The following is a 17,788-nucleotide window of genomic DNA, read 5'->3' on the forward strand; positions in this document are numbered from 1 at the left end:
AATTATTCAAAAGGGGTTTTTTAAGTAGGTAAAATTAGTAATGGAAAACTCAAATTCTTTATGAAATATTTATGATCTGAAATTTGCGTATCAAGTTTTGTTATTTTGGATAGTGTTCATAGTCATGACAATTTTTTACTTCCTTGTACGAAGTAAAGGGAGTATTGTGATCGCGAAAAATTTCGGTTTACCGATTTCAACGGAAATATACATTTTGACCATCCCTGAATCCATTTCGACTAATTTCGGCGTGATTTCTGTACGTACGTACGTACGTATGTGCGAATGAATCTCGCATAACTGAAAAACGATTAGCCGTCGGATGTTTAAATTTTAGATTTAGGACTGTTGTAACATCTAGCTGTGCACCATCTCCCCTTTTGATTGCAATTGACTGAACCAAAAGTGTCAAAATGTCCAAAATCCAAAAAAATTTTTATTTTGGATTTTTACTTAACTGCAGTAATAAGCTCTCATTAACAGCTTTTCAACGATATATCACACGTGGTACTTATTTTCGTTGGTTACAGAGTTATAGCCAAATAAAACTTTAATTAATGAAATATTTTGAACTTACAAGGGGGAAGTACATCGGTTCGAATCAGACTTCATCTCCTTTTTTTAACTTTTTTTTAAAAATTTAATTGTATTGTTTTATTAATAATTATTAACCTGTGATTGTAAAAAAAATTTATGATAAATAATAATTCAATAATAATAATAAAAATATGAAAAAATATCAGAAGTTATTAATGAAATAAAATTTTATGTACTTTCCATTTTAAAAGAATGTGTATACGTAATTTAATAGGCGTACAAAGAAGTCATGTAGTGTCCGCATCAATTTTTTGTTTATATTAAACTCTTTTGAGGTTATGTAGTTTTCTGTTCTGTAATCTTTTATACCATTTTAGTGTTATATCTTCATTATTCAGTTATAATAAAATGCTTATTCGGTTTTCTAACAGTTATTGTATTGGACATGTTATTTTATTTCAATTCACAATAATTTTGCAAAATTTAGTCATAGTTGCTTATCGGTTTTTGACACATAAAACCTTTTATATATTTTTTTCATTAGTATTTGTAGATGTCATAATTAATCTAATGATAGCAAAAGTAAATTATAATATATCCTACTGTTTATTTAATAATCTATGAAACGTTTTCTCTTGTTTACGTCATTTTTTACGTGGCTTAATTATAATGAATAATAATAATTAACCAGTTTATTTATTAATAATCAATTATTAATTATTGACTTCCTAACCTTGTTGTTCGATTACTTTTATTTATTTTCATGACATGCTTATATATATATTTTACTATATTTTGTACCGCTTTATTCATAATCTGATAACTCATATCTTTTCATTATTGGATATAGATTGATCATTTTAGAAAACGTAATTTCTTATTAAGAAATCATTTTTAGTTTTTTTTTGCAACGTCACTTTATTGTGTTAGATAACTTTGCACTTAAAAAATGTTAGTATATTTTTTAAAAAAGTTAACAAATTTTTCCTTTCGTCGTAGCTTTTCTTTAGATTGACGTTTTACCTAATCTGATTTGAATAGATCATATTTTCTTAGATACAAAAAATAATTTCAACCAACCAGTCGTAAATAATTTATAGTAATAGATAGATACTGTATTTCCATTAAAATAATTTAACAGTCTTATGTATTCGACATAATGCACTAGTTTACATACTTAAATCGTAAAAAGATATTGATTAACGTTAAAGGTTAAGGACGTGATAACACCATTTTTTAAGTAATGGGAAATTTAATATCTCTTAAAATTATTCGAAATTTCTTTTACTAGATCTTGCGTATCAGACGACATCCAGATGAAAAGAATTATAAGTTAATTTTTTTTACTTATAGACCCGATTTCATTAAGGTTAAATAAATTTTAACGGATTTAAAATACGTGTTAGAAATTTATCTGTCGAAAGCAGTATTATTTTGTAAAAAAATAAAAAAGTATTAGTTTATGTCAACACATTTAATTAATGAGCAGTCTAACAAAATAATTTTATTACATATATTTATTCTTAATAGAGATAAATATAATATGCTCTAATTAAGTGATTAATTATTAAAATAAAATACTATTATCAGAATTAATAAATCATATTTTCTGAGAGGCTTATAAAATTAATTATAAAAATATATTTTGCGGTGTTTAATGTAGATAATAAGTGATTAATAATCGAAGCTATTTTATAATTTTGTTTTCTGTTATTAAATTCTAACTAGTTATTGTTTAGAAGGTAGTTCCTCTAGCACAACACTACAAATAATTTAATGTTTGTGATTGATTGGAGTTAATTGTTAATAATTTTAATTTATTAAAAAGAAGAATTTATTCGAAGCAGAAAACATTATTAGTTATGAATGATTACTACCGTTACAACTGTGCTGAGATATTGCATAACCTGAGCTCATATGCAAGTTAAAGCACAGGAATTGAATTCCCAGTTACTGGCGTATCTTTTATTCGTTGAGCTTTAGTTTGAATAAGATCACCTGCTGAAAGTGAGACGGGTTACGCTGTGTTGTGAGAATGTATAATTTCGAATAAACACCTGTATTGAAAGTCTTTAAAAAAAAGATATGTCTGCTTATCTTTCGCCTTGACCGCTGCGGTTCCAGCTCATCTCACGTGAGACTCGAAATGGCATATCTGTATTTAGTAACAAAAAGAATTTCTTGCCCGACATATTCGGAATTATGAGTAGTGAAACGATTTCCTGTGGTCTTTTTTCAGGGATTTAAAGTTTTTATTGCCTTACAGCGTAACAGGTCCGTCGATCATCGGCCTTTGAGGTATGTAGAAAAATCCTGTACAAAAATACTTTGGCAAAAACTATATTTACACTTGTCATTTCTTGGTCAAAACCTAGATAGTGGAGGTCCTGTTTCAACTCTATTTTTAGACGTTTAGTCTGTTTATGTGTAAACAAGTTTTCTGATTTATATGAAAAATTTCAGTAAGATTTCTTGTCAATAAGCAGAACAACGTATGTGTAACGACTTTTCGTAAAATATTCCGTTTCAAAATGGCGACTGAGATTTTTATTAGATAAAAGACGTAGGAGAGGAGACATTTTTTTCACCAAGCCATTAACGTTAACAGACCGAGGACATGGTTTCCCCCCCCCCCACTCATAACACGACCTATACGTTACGTCACCCGCCATTTTCAGTCTATACCTCAGCGGCTGCGCGTTAGATACTTCACTTTTCCAGATTTTACTCCGTTTTTAATTGTAAAGTTTGCCTCTGAGATAGCATTCTCCTGCTGCTCTTCAATATTGTTATTTATTGTTGTTGATTTTCAATAAATAATTTTTTTATTATAAAGAAAGTAAGATGGGCGTACATATGTGTGAACTATACATCTTCTCGTGTCACCGACCATTAAAATCTGTAGGTCCCTGGAAACAGTGCTTACGAAATCGCTAAAACATTAAGATTATTTTTACTGGTTCTAGTAAGAACAGATCAATTATTTCTACAGTTCTCGGAAACTATTCTGCTGTTAAAAAATGTATTTTTTTTCAAGTAAACAAGAATTAAGAAATTGAAACAAACATTTGTTCTTATACAAGACAAATTTCGTGTTAATGTGAATTGTAGTGAATATCTCCGGATGGTGTCGCTATATATACACAAGAACATATAAAACAGTTGTATTGAAAATCTGTTTTCTGTGTATTATTTGCTCATTAATAATAGTTGGGTTTATTACAGATATACACTATTATTTATTCTTATTATGACAATTGTAATTACTTTCACAAAACGTTTCTTCTTTTCGTTGTAAAATAGGAGAAGTGAAACTAGAGAACGGTAAAATAAAATACAACGAAAACTACCCTTTAACCCTAAACCTTTTTCCTGATAACCTAAGTAGAAAACATTTTATACAAAAATTAAATTATCTTCGAAGACAATTTGAAAATATTTGTCATTGTTTTATCGCCATGATTACTTAGCATTACCTAGTTGCAGCGTACCTGAGTTGATGTTTAGTGTTTTCATGCAAAAATTCAAGAAATTATTAGTACAATTAATTTGGTTTATTAAGTAAAATAATAATCATGATGCATATTCTCTCCCCCTCCGAGAGCGGTAGCTTTCCTCGCTCTTCCTCGCCACCATTATTTTTTTATACCAAGACCCTGCAGGTTTTTTGTCTTTCGGTTTCTTTGGAAGTGCTTTTTTCGTTTCTTCAGCAAGTTTTTGTGAAGTCCATCTATGTTTTTATTAAAAATAAAACTGAAATATGTGAAGGTTATTTTTTAATAATAAAATCAGCTTAAAAGAACTCTAAAAATTTTAAGATGATACAGTTCCAGTTCTTTAAATTTTCCTTATTGAAATCGGCGCTGAATTAAGGGTTAGTTGGTGATTTTAAAGTTTTATTTTCATTTTATTTCTTATATAACCCGAACGTACAATACTCCAACATCTTTGGGGTTACAACTAACATAAATTCCTGAGTAACAGCACGGGATTTATGCAATTTAAAGAAATCTAAGTTAACTGAAACAGTAGTGTACATACATATGTCTAGTGATTTAATCAAATTTCTCCCATCAGAAGAGTATATAATGTTTCCGTTAAAGTATTGTATACTTTTTTCCTTTGGGATAAATTTATATGGTTTCGTGTTAGAGAGAGAGAAAAGTACTGTGTTTTTTTAAGAGAGATACAGAACCATAGCTTTCCAAAAAAAAATTATTTTTGCTTATTATTGTAAAACATTTTAAGAAAGTGATACTTGAAATCTTTTTACTTAAAATGTACGAGAACGTTTTAATCTGAGAGTATAAAAAAAGATGATTCAAAGAATTAAAGGAAATTTTGGGGTATTAATTAACTGACTACGAGATACTACTGTACTAGAATTAATTTTCTGCTCATTATATACAGGATATTGTTGGGTTTATATATATATATATATATATATATATATAAAAGACAATGAAGTGGAAATACAATACGGCAAGTTTTTCATAGATCTTTTTGTATTATTTATTATAAGTATTAGAGAACTAGCGGTTTTTCTATTTCAAATCAAATGGTTGTTGATGGCTTTCGTTCTTTTATATTACATTGCAGTATTATAAAGTAAACTTGTAACGTAATTAATTTTAAAAAATTACTTCTATTCATATTTGTGTCGAGGTGTTTATTTTTGGGTTTTGAATTTTTTTGCGGTTTTTGATTAGTGTTTTGTGCCGAACACGTCAGAAGAAATAAATTTAAGTATTAGAACGCTCTTAATTGACTGTTGAACTAAATATAATCTCGATTACTCAAACAAAAATTTTATTAAAAACTTATTAATACTGTCTGATAGATAATTAATAGATTAAAATACAGTTTTTAATTACTTTTTATGTCGAGTTCTATGTTACTTCAGATTGCAACGTTGCTGTTTTATAGTTTATTAAGTAAAATTTATTTAGTTTCATTTTACAATTGTTTTTAAAGCCTACATAAAGTTAATGATTCTTGTATTATAAAATTAAAGATATGATTTTTCTGCTACTTGAGCAGTTTTCTTATAATCAGACGAATTGAGTTAGACGATCAATTCTTATAATGATAAAAAGAAAACAAAGAATAATATATTATATTGTAAATAATAAAAATAAATAACAAAAAAATGTTAGATATTATCTTTCTGTCGGTTGTCGGTCAATATATGTTATTACAGTACTAGATAGTGTTTGTGGTTAGTGGACACTGCAGTAAAGAACAATGCATTATATTCTCGGGGTCGTTCACACTGCCGCGTGCCGCAGCCAGCCACAGAGCACAACGATGCATCTCCTGCGCTGTACCCTTTCCCCGTGTTCCCGGCGTGTTCACCAGCTAGCTCTCAGCGGTCGGTCACCATCACCATAAAACAACCATAACCCATCAGCCTTCTCTTCCTATGTAGTGTGTAGTTTAATTTATCTAACAATCCGATTCTCCCCTTCCCCTCTACATTCATGTTTCACTATAAGCATCTCGATGCTATGACATAGTCATTTAATATATTACACTAGCAGACCCGGCAATGCTTCGCTATTGCTAGATTTGAGTATATATATATATATATATAGTTTAAATGAACACAATTGAAAGTTTTCCTTTATAAAAGTCAGAATGTAAATAAATCTAATTGGCAAAACAACAGCACTACCTATCGGATTTAATTCAAACCACTCTCTAAACACAATAGTCGGTGGAAATAACTTTTTAACGAATAGAGATATGGCTGTAAAATCATCACAATTAATACTGAACATTAAGAGACTCACAAAACATTACGGAACTTCACAAAATTTAACCTTTCACTAGGTAAAACTCGGCGATTTATTTTAGTCAAAATATTTGTTAATTACAACAAACATTAAACATTTGTGCAACTTATTTAATACTGCATATTAGCGTGCCATGGAAAATCCTGTGTGGCTTTACATTGGAAGGAAGAATTATTTTCCAAAAAGGAGATGAAATTAGCGTTGGGACTAGTAGGCTAGATGCGATTGAAGAGATAGAGGTAGGGCTACAGCTGCTCCAGAGAGGTTTCTCCTTCTGCGTTGTAGATACATCACGGAAAAGCGTGTTTTGTTGTTTTAAGCTGCTTTGGAACCGAATAATGGTATCGGTAAGTAAACAGTTATTATCTTGTTGATCAAGAAATAAGTAAACATTTATTAAAAATATATATGGACGCGCGCGTGAGTGTAATATTATATGTTATTTTCATTTCCTGTAATGTTGTTTGTTTATTTGTTAAAATTGCTTAAGTGTACATACAATCTAGTCAGCATTAATTAAAAAAATAATAAATTAACATTCCGTTTATTGCTACATCAGTGATATTGGAACAATAATAATAATTTTGAGGTTTGAAAATGTTTTATTAGATTATTGCATTTGTTACTAACTATAACTTTTTCCGCCCTTGCTTCAATTTAATTATTATTTTTCTTATGAATTCAATGCAAGTACGTTCAATGCATGAAATTATGGTATGACTGCTTTCGTTTGAACATTTAACATTTTAATCATTTTGAGGAAATTGTTACTTTCTATAAATTAATTATGGGTGTGTATTTGTGTGTGCGCGCGCGCATACACACGCACACAACAAACAAAACTAAAACTACATCTATATTGACTTGTTTTTTAATGTTAGTAAACCGATAAAATAACTTCTAGTTTTTGATATTACTCTAACGAGTTGTGATTTTTATTAAGATGGTGTTTTGGCATTAAGTAGGGTTAGGTTTATGAACTAGGAGGCTTTTGTGAAGAACAGTGAAAACTTCTTTTGGCCGACCACTTTCATTACGTGTATGTAACGGTTTTTGTTTCTCTGAAACAAGTTTCACTGACACTTAATTCAACTTTGGATGGCGCCATACAGATTCAACATGTATTGCTAATTATTTGTGTGCGCGTGTGTGTGTTCAAATACTAACACGCAGCGATTAAATGACTTTCTCGTGGAAAAAAGGTTTTGATCAATCTTAAATTATTTTTTCGTCGTCATTATCAAAATTATGGACATCATCCATTGGAAAATTAATTTATTTTTAAATTACAAAATTAGTTAAATCGATTAAAGAAAAAATAACTGTAAATTACCAAAAAAAATAAACGTCATTTTTACTAGATTATTGTTAAATACCAAATTACGTATGTAACTAAAAGTCATTTATAAGTAACGTACCATAATAGTAATTACTGAGAGGATTTTTTATATTTTCAGCCTCTTAATTGATGAACATAATTTAAAATAACTGAGAATCAATCAAGATTTAAAACATGACAGCTCTACCTTTTGAACCTTAAGTACCACGCATTAGAATGGTTGATTTCTGATAATATCAGTAGGCAGTTTACATACCTTACCCATTATTTGCTTACACATAAAATAAAAATATGACACGAGGTTATTTTTCATACGTGTTTATCGCGCGCGTATGTATGTTGATCCCCGCATTGCATCTATTATAATATATTTTTCTATAAAGTTATTTTTAATATATTTGAGCTTCTTACTAATCAAATCCATTGTACATAATTTAAACGAGCTAGTTGTCCAAATTTACCTTGCAACAATTGCCCAAACCATCCGACGGAAAAGATGTGTAAAAATTTGACATAATAGTTTTTATAGTTATGGCATAGGTGTAGTTTGGCGTAGTAGGGGATCCAATCTGTTAATTTTCATAAGGGACCACATAACGTCGAAGAAAGACCTCAATTTTGTTTTTATGTATTACATTTAGTGACCAATTTGGTTCCTAAGCCAGATATAATGATTACATTGATATGTTTTTTATATTACATTAGACAATCGTATTCTGTAACTGTTGCAATGTATTACAATATTACTATTCCTTACATAAATATTTAAATAGTATTAACTCAAAGTTTATTACTCAGATATTCGTACTTCTGTATTTTTTTTATAAATCATTTATATATTATTTTTCTCATTAGCTTTTAGACGTAACGTAACGTAACAACGTGATTTATACTTTGCTGAAATGGTAAGAGCTTTGGTTTGAGCATGCTCACTTATTACCAAACGCCCTCATATATACGTTACTAGGGGATATGATATAATAAAAAGCTGAATATTTTTATTTGTAGTTCTTATAATAACAATAGCTTTTCTTTATCAATTCGCAAGCACAGGTATCAATAACAGCAGTATATTTTAATACAATGGTTTTTTTTTTAATTTTAAAATTACTTCTTGATTATATATTTATTTATTCTATATTTAGTAACAATAGTTTTTAGTATACGATATATATTCACTGAAATAAATACGTAACTAATGCCATAAAACATATAAATATATTCAGTTATTGGTAACTCTATTCAAAAGTGTTTTTACATCAACTTTTATTGCCAACAGTAAAGTTATAATTTTATTTCGATAAAAATTTGGTGTGCACTTGTACAAGATCGGTCGTTAGTAAAAAAAACCTTATCGGCATAAACCTTTAATATAAGACGAAAAAGATTTAGTTTTCTATTTATCTAGTTGCAACGCTACAAGTTCTTTGTTTATTCTGTCTAGTAGATTAGCATTCCTCCATTCGGTAACTGAGCTGTGATGTGCATTTAATATATGTAGACTTAATGATAAAATGCATGTGAAAATCAATTTGTACATTATGTAAATTAAAAAATGGACTTTTGCTGCCTTTTATTTCTGAAGAGATATTGAGAAGTCAGCATACCGTGATCGTTTATAACATTTTTTATAAAAGTTTTTAAGGCGTTAAGAACATTACCAGAAGCTATAGAACAGAAAAAGACTTTATTCCTCATACATATTTGGGTCTCGCCAAGATTAAGCTTTATCGGCAAGTGCCCGTTCAGTACAGTACAAATTCATTAACAATGAAAAATACAAATACAGAACAGAATAAATTATTAATTACATCAAAACTGAAAGTTAAAGAATTATATCTATTACTAAATTTATTATAAAACAAAATTGCGTATTACCAAAATAACAGTGTACTGCTAAGTTTATAATAAAAATACTATTAGTTATGAAAAATATTTAGTGCTGTGGTGAAGTGGTTGCGGTAAAAATATATATTTCAATGGTAAAAAAATTATAATATAATTCAATCGTAAAAAAAGGATTTAACTATTTGTTGCTTAAAATTAACAAGTATTCTAGATATTTACAACTTCAGAGGCTAGCCATTGAACTACTTCTTTCTTAAACAAATTTTAATTTGTCGTACCATTTATCTGTTTTGGTAACATGTGTATAAACTGGGAACAACAATTTTCAACACTATTCAAACAAATAGATCTTTGTTTGATGAATAATTTTTTTTTTTTAGAAAAATTAAAACAAAAAGAGAACTAGTGTATTTTACTTCAAAATAAACTACGATTATTCTTTAATTTTTCTGTAGTTTTTACGTGAACACGGAACCCCTTATGTCCCTGTTACGACCAACTTTCTCAACATAGATATTTTTAATAAAACAGTGTGTAAAGTTGAATTTAAGTCGCATTATAATTTATTTGATGTTATGTATAGTTACTTAAAAATAATAAATACTAAGTTTTTGTTGGGTTTTTTTGTAGGTAGAAGAAAAATTTTGCTAATGCAGATACAGAAATTTTAAAAATTGATCGTTGAAAAAAAAATACTAGCCAATAATATTTATTCCGTAGTTTTTTAAAGAATTCTTAAAAAAAAATACGTTCTGTTCAATTAAATTTAACGACAGTCGCAGGTGATTAAATTGTACCCAGTTCGTCCCGAAATACCTAGTAGGTATGATTTATATAACTGATTTTACAACACACATTATGAATTTATTTATTTACAAAGTTTGTGTTAAAATTATGAGTGTGTAAATTAATGTTATATGTTGAGATCATGTAACATCGGCGATCCAAAAAATGCTCTACATGAGTTACTACGTTTTTTTTGGGGGACGAAAAACGCTTTCGCGTTATCATCGGCTTTACTGATTTTATTCTAAATATTTGTGTAAAATGTCGTTATGTGTATTAATGTTATGAATTTATTTACTAAAAAGAGTAAAATATTTATATTGTACATTATATTTTTATGATTTTGATTAACAAAATGGTTTTCATGATTGAAAATTTGCATCTAGGACGACGTCACGATACCAAATAGGCGGGAATCTTTTATTACTAATTTTGGAAAATTCTTTTCGAGTATTTACACAAACTATAAAGTTACCGAACCTTTACTGAAATTGTAAGTTATTCTTTTGTATAATAAATACTTGCGATTTATTAGGTAAATCAGTAATCCCTAGATATCAGATAAGTATGGTTTGCAGAAAATTTTATTTGCTTTATTCTAAATGTTTTCCTCTTTTCAAAAGTACCTGACTATGTTTAATAGAAAAGCGTTTTTTAAAAGCAATTACAGTATAGCTATTTTGTGAAAGTCGTTCAAAGTTTTACCTGGGTCTGAGCTAGCTTTCATTCTGCGTTAGGTCTCGGAAAAACGTAATGCAAAGCAAAAGCTAGGTTGATTCAGGTAAGGTTTTTTGCTTACGGCTTTTAACAAACTGTACTTAATTTGACTTAAGAAGTTTTTAATTATCTTAAATCAAGTGCATCTCATGCTTATTAAAATTCCAAATTATATTTGTATTTGTTTGTATCTCTAATCCCCCTTACTTGATTCGCTGGGTTAATCCTGTTTCATTTCATTTTCTGGTAGCAACTGATTTCTGCCTTTATCTAATATTATCTATCTTTATGGAAGAAAAACCTTTTTTGTACCTTTTAGAAAAAAACTTAATAATTTATATATAAATACATTTTTTGTATTTTAACACAAAATAATATTTAATGTAATTAAATAAAGGAAATAAAATATCTAGTACTTATTTTCTTGTTTATTTATTTATATGTTTATTTACAAGCTGTAATATAGTCCCCCCATTTTTTTTTTAAACGGGAAATAAATTTGAAAAATGCCAAACCTTTTACTACATTATGAAGTTCAAGAGAATGGCAACTTCTGCGGACTACATAACTTAATTTGTACTATTAAACAAATCTAATTTAACCGACAGTCATCGCATAAATGATCATAATTTAAAAAAGAGATAATTACATTAACATATTAAATAGATAAAAAAGATTTTTTGTAACTTTTGTAACACTGAAATTTAAAATTATTATTAAAGGTTCAATAGTCCTGAAATCCTGTAAATTCAGGTACTTATTAATGTTCGTTCTCTTTGTCTCAAGAATTAAAATAACACTTAAATTGAGCTTTAAAAAATAATTTTAAATGTGAAAACTATATTTATAATACATAAACCTGATTTTATTACAGGGCTTTTGAAGATCAATCAAGATTTTTATCAATCTATTTAAAAAATATTTTAATTTCAAAATTTTATAGCCAACATTTTGAAATTTTTTCAATGCCCTTACCATGGGATTGAGACTACCTATTTTAAAATCCCTGACGTGCGTGTGGAAATTGCACAGATGTAATTAACACTTAGATGATCATTTGAAACTGAATTATGAAACACAGCTGTTTATCCTGTTCACATAACATCCTTACTTTATACCCTTCAGTTTTCCAGGCTGCTACTTCTGAGAAGCTCTAGTTGTTAAGTGATGGTAGATATTTAAGGAAGCAGCTTCTTCCAATAAAAAACCAATAAAAGGTTTGCATATTTCACATGCAAACATCTCTATTAGAGTGGTGCCTTTCATCTGGAGGTTCTACTGCCTGTAAATTAGGTTCAAAAAATCTGAAAATTAAGTTCAAGTCCTGGTTAGGTTAAGCATGAGGTTTTTCACACTCTACAAAATTCATTATCATCCACAAAAGCAAGTCCAGGACAGCTATTGTAAAAGTAAAAGAATAATTATACCACCTTATTTTATTGTGATTTGAACAAATTTCACTTACTGTGTTTATAAAAATGCGTTATTTTTACTGAATGAAATTTTAAATTGCATATAATTTAGATTTATTCACTAATCTTAGTTTTCTGCCATTTTTTGACTATGTTGGCAATATAACTGAATTATGATTTAAATCACAAATGTAACTATTGATTAAAGTAATCCGATATCTAAAAATCAAGGAAAGTAGTGTTTCAGAAAAAATTTTTTTCAGGGGTAATTTCGAGTACAGTAAAAGAGATAGTATGTGTCAAAACCATTCCTAAATCTATACAAACAAATAAAAATTCTTTTAACTTTTACTCTTCATTTTTAAATAGGCATCAACAAATTACCATAGATTATTTAATATTTATTCTACAGCTACTCATTCTTTATACTTAATTCAGGTGATTTTGCTGAATTTCTCTTATGACATATACGATAGAACAAAAAATTACTTACATACAAGATAATTATATACCCACCATATGTATTATAATAATGACAGTGGAAGTATATGCATAAAAAGTTATGCTAAATCAATAAATTAATTGAAGCTTTGTTTTTTAATTTAGATAAATTAAAAACAATAATTTTTAAGCAGTTCAGGTGAAATTTATGACCTATGATTAGCAATTTCATGTGGTATGTGTTATTCAATAACTTTCTTTTTCAAAACATTAAAATAAAAACCAAAATGTCAGAGAAATTTTATTTATAATAATTAAAATAAAAAACTTTCTTCTTATGGCAAACTTAAGGAATAGATTAAATAATTAAATATGTAAGAAATATAACAGACTCAAAAACGCACAACTATTACACTTCTTAAGTTATTATTATACTGTTACTGACTATTACTACTACATTTTTTTACAGCAGTGACTGCCCCCTCAGAAAAAACTTCTCCAATGATAAAAACCCTGCAATTATCTTTTACACACCTCTTATTTTTGATATGTTGCATTAGCCTTATACCTTATTCTTCTTTTCAATTACTAACGATAAGTATTTTTTTTTGGTTTTTAGTTGAAATGCAATTATTTTTTAAAATAAATTTAAAAAAAATAAATTTATTTTAAAAAAAATTAATCAATTGATTATAATTAATTGATTAAAAATGTCAGTTGTTAATTTGATTGTTTTATTCAAAATAAGAAAAATAAAAATTAATTATGATAATTAAAAAAAACCCCTAGACATTTCAATCAATGTAAATTATTTTATAAACCTGCAACAACTTTGTTTATTTTTATTGATAAAATTAAAGAATTTAGTCAATTATTGACATCATTATAATGTTTTAAATCTGATAAGAAATCCCTAGAAGCAATTAATTTATTGGAGAAAAGGATGTTAGTCTTTTCTGCACCTGTTAAATTTTTTATATACAATTAAAAAAAGTTATTATTTAATGTTCATAATAATTTTACAGATGACTTTTTTAAGTCAGCTGATTTCATTTGTAATATGGTTTGGAAGTAAAGATATTTTGAAAATTAATTTGTTTTGGTTATGTGGTTGTTTTTTTATTTTTTTCAGTTTTTAGTTATTATGACCTGATTAGAATTAAAAGGAATCCATGAAAGAAAAAACCCATTCTGTAAAAGGAAAGGAAATTTACAGATATTTTTCATACCATGCTGACTTATGTAATGGTAAAATTTAGTCTATTAAAAAAAAATTTCTTATTTTTAGAGCCCTAAGTTATTCTGTTTTTATTTAATTTTTATGACCTATTATTCTGTAAATTTTATTTATGTTTGTTTGAAATAATATAGAAATTGCTTTTATATTTATTTTGATAATATTCTTAAATTTACATTTAGCTGTTACGTTAGTATTCATTTATTTTAATTATTTGTAAATTTCTAAACATTGATTTTTTTCAGCTGCCAGCATTAAAAAGTGTAGTAAGGACTGGAAGCACTGCACCGGCCACCAAATCAGAGTCATCTCGTTCAACTCCAGTCTTAACACCTGGTTTTCCACATTTGAACAACAACAACAATACAAACAACAACAACAACAACAATTCACACAATAACAATAACAATAATTCTACACCACCACCCCATTCACATTTACAACGTGTTGACCCACATGGACGGAGGTTACCTCTCACACCTAGTGGTTAGTAGTTCATAATATGTTTTTCTTATCTATAAGTTATTGTAGGATAATATATTTATATTAGACATTGTTTTAAGTAGGATATTATTTTGCATTAAACATATTGTACTATCTGTTGTATTGTGCATTACTTTAGATAATCTACATTGTAGAGCAGTAGCTTTTCATTTGGAAGGTTTTGAATTCAGATCAGCATTTTTATATCCTACAAATTTACCTTTTGTCTTTGTCCAAAAAAAAAAATAAGGCAGCTGTAATTTGAATTAGTCTGTGGTTGTGATTATGAGTAAATAGTAAATAATTTATAAAACCAAAAATAACTTAAACGAATGTTAAACTGCCTTCTAATTTAATTGATCTAAATTAATTATATTGCAATTTATTATTGTTACAGTATTAAACATTTTTCGTAATAGAAACTGTAAAAATATATTTTAAAAATTACTGTTTGGTTTTCAGAAATAACTTTGGTTTTGTCATTTAGTTTTGAGATATAAGCTGCTGCCTGATTTCAAGCTGTAAATAGTTACACTATGAATGGAGAGGGTATACAAGTGTAAGCTGTACTACCAGTATTAGCTCTATTTATATTGTAAAAATTGTTAACTTTAGATAAAAACCTTATACAGATATGCATTTTATACTAATATTACAGAGTCATTATTGAACAACTCAGCACTCTTTCTAATGGAGCTTTGACTCTAAGCCATTACTTCTTCCTGGAAGTTAAATTTGTATATCAATTTAAATTTATTAGGTTCAGAGTTTGTTTTATCCAAGCTTAGTTTTTATTTCTTTAATTAATGTAGGTACAACTTATGCTTAACCCTAAAAATATTTGGAGTGTAAAAATAACAATTGTACTTGTTAGTTATAAAAGTACATCATTGAGCTAAGTTATTCTTAAATTAACTAATGGTTTTATTGTTTGATAAAAATGTATTACTTTCATGCCTGTACTGTGAAGAAAATGAAAATATTGTAATATTGCATAACATTTATAGCTCAGATAAGAGGGAGATTTATGATGTATGACCTTTAAGGCAAAAAGGATTGGCTTTATGTATTCATATCTGTGCATCACTTTCTGAATGCATTTCTCAATTCATTTACAATTATAATAATCTTTATAACTGAATAATAATTATAATTTACTCATAACTTTACATTTGAAAAAGAGGTAAAAACTAACTGCTCTATATTGCCATATTGCAAGTATATACTGGCTTTTAATGATAATTCATATCATATTAAATTAAAATTACTATAACGGCTTACTTTAATTAAGTTAAGTTTTGCCTCTATTATTATTATAATCTACCTCTACAATATGTATATTATTATATAAATGTTAGTGTTTAATGCAATGAGTTGACATTTAGTTTCTGATTAGCTCATTTTATTTATTAATCATTTAGTTTAATTTTGTTTCAAAAGCAAATAAACTTGTTAATCATATATTACATAAAGTGTAGTTTTTATTGAGTTTTATTATAGTTGAAATCTGTTGGTTTCAGTTGAAATATTACTGAATTTTGGAGGTACTATTGTGGCTTTAAAGTAATATTTGAAAAAGTGAACAAACTAGTACTCAATTGTTGTACCAAACACCTACAGGTTATCACCCATCATAAATTTTGTTTCTGTTAATATTCAGTTGCTATACTATCATTTTTGTATGACATATGGGCTACCATTTGGTTTATATTACTAAGGTAATTGTGATACTATCACCACTATCTACTATATCAGTATCTACTACAGGTACTATCCACTATCTGGTATTATGGATTATTACGGTATTATAAATTTAGACATTCTAAGATAAATTTGAGAAAAAAGTACCTTGTAACAAATTTTCACTGAATTTAGGTCTGTAGTCTACATATTAAGGCATTTTACTGAAATTAAGTTTATTAATCAAAGTGTAGATATTTATTTAATACTCTGTAGGGAAGGCAAAGGTTAGAATATATTAATATAAAATATGTTAAAATATGTTTTCACATTGTGTTCCTTTTTTTTTAAATCACAGAATACAAATAATATTCTGTTTTGGTAAACTGATGTTCTGGGTGTATGCTGTGCAAGCAATAATACTTATAAATTGGTAATCAATAATTTAATAATAAAATGTTAATGTTGTTATGATGACAGATAAAATATAATTTATTTTGAGATTTTTAAATAAAATTTCTTTAATTTTATTTAAAGATGAATATTTTTTTTCTGTTATTTAAATTTTTTTTACTTATGTAACATGTAATGTAAAAATTACTCTGGTATTAATTGATTATAATTGTTATCCTAATAAAATAATATTTGTCAATAACATATACTTTTCAATTTACACATCAAATTTATTAATACTGAATTATATGTATAAATGTATAATTATAAACCTTATATTATTTCAGAGGCTCTCAAGTACTATGGGAGTCGGTTGACTCAGTTTGAAAGAAATGAAATAGAAAAGTATCCTGAAGTATGGTATTTAGGATTAGATGCATGTAAAATCCATGGAGAAGAAGGTCTTTCACAAAATGGGGGTTATGATGATGACAATGGAAGTTATAATAAGGTAGGATTTTCTAAATGTAATTAAAAAAATGATTTTCTGTTTAACTTAAAAATAAAACAAGAGTGAAAATACATAATAATAAAATAAAAAATGCTGATGGTGAAATGGTTTCAGATACATTATTCATTTTACAGTATTTATTCCTAATCTCAACAGGTTTGTTGGCATAAATTCTTTCTTTCTTTTCCTGTTTAGTCTCCGGTAACTACCGTTTAGATAATTCTTCAGAGGATGATATGTACGAGTGTAAATGAAGTGTAGTCTTGTACTTTCTCAGTTCGACCATTCCTGAGATGTGTGGTTAATTGAAACCCAACCACCAAAGAACACCGGTATCCACGATCTAATATTCAAATCCGTGTAAAAATAACTGGCTTTACTAGGACTTGAACGCTGTAACTCTCGACTTCCAAATCAGCTGATTGGGAAGACGCGTTAACCACTAGACCAACCCGGTGGGTTGTTGGCATAAATTAATTTTTAATATGTTCACTATGTTACACTGTAATGTAATACATTTTTTTAATCATCACTTTTATTTATTTACTCTTAGTACATTTCTTACACTTGATTGGTGTAGTAATGTATATTCTTTTTAACTTTATTGTG

The 17,788-nt window shown here is 27.6% G+C and overlaps 1 protein-coding gene across 7 annotated transcripts in view; it reads left to right on the top strand.

Annotated features, from left to right (window-relative positions):
- Dyrk2 (Dual-specificity tyrosine phosphorylation-regulated kinase 2) overlaps window positions 1-17,788 on the top strand; it is a 395,412-nt gene that overhangs the window by 363,782 nt on the left and 13,842 nt on the right. For all 7 annotated transcript variants that reach the window (XM_075356126.1, XM_075356128.1, XM_075356127.1 and 4 more), the window contains 2 exons: window positions 14,358-14,598; window positions 17,016-17,179. In XM_075356126.1, coding sequence (XP_075212241.1) covers window positions 14,358-14,598; window positions 17,016-17,179 — 405 coding nt within the window. The remainder of the gene's footprint in view (window positions 1-14,357; window positions 14,599-17,015; window positions 17,180-17,788) is intronic.

The sequence above is a fragment of the Lycorma delicatula genome, chromosome 2 (assembly GCF_047948215.1).
Source record: "Lycorma delicatula isolate Av1 chromosome 2, ASM4794821v1, whole genome shotgun sequence".
Taxonomy (NCBI): Eukaryota; Metazoa; Arthropoda; class Insecta; order Hemiptera; family Fulgoridae; genus Lycorma; species Lycorma delicatula.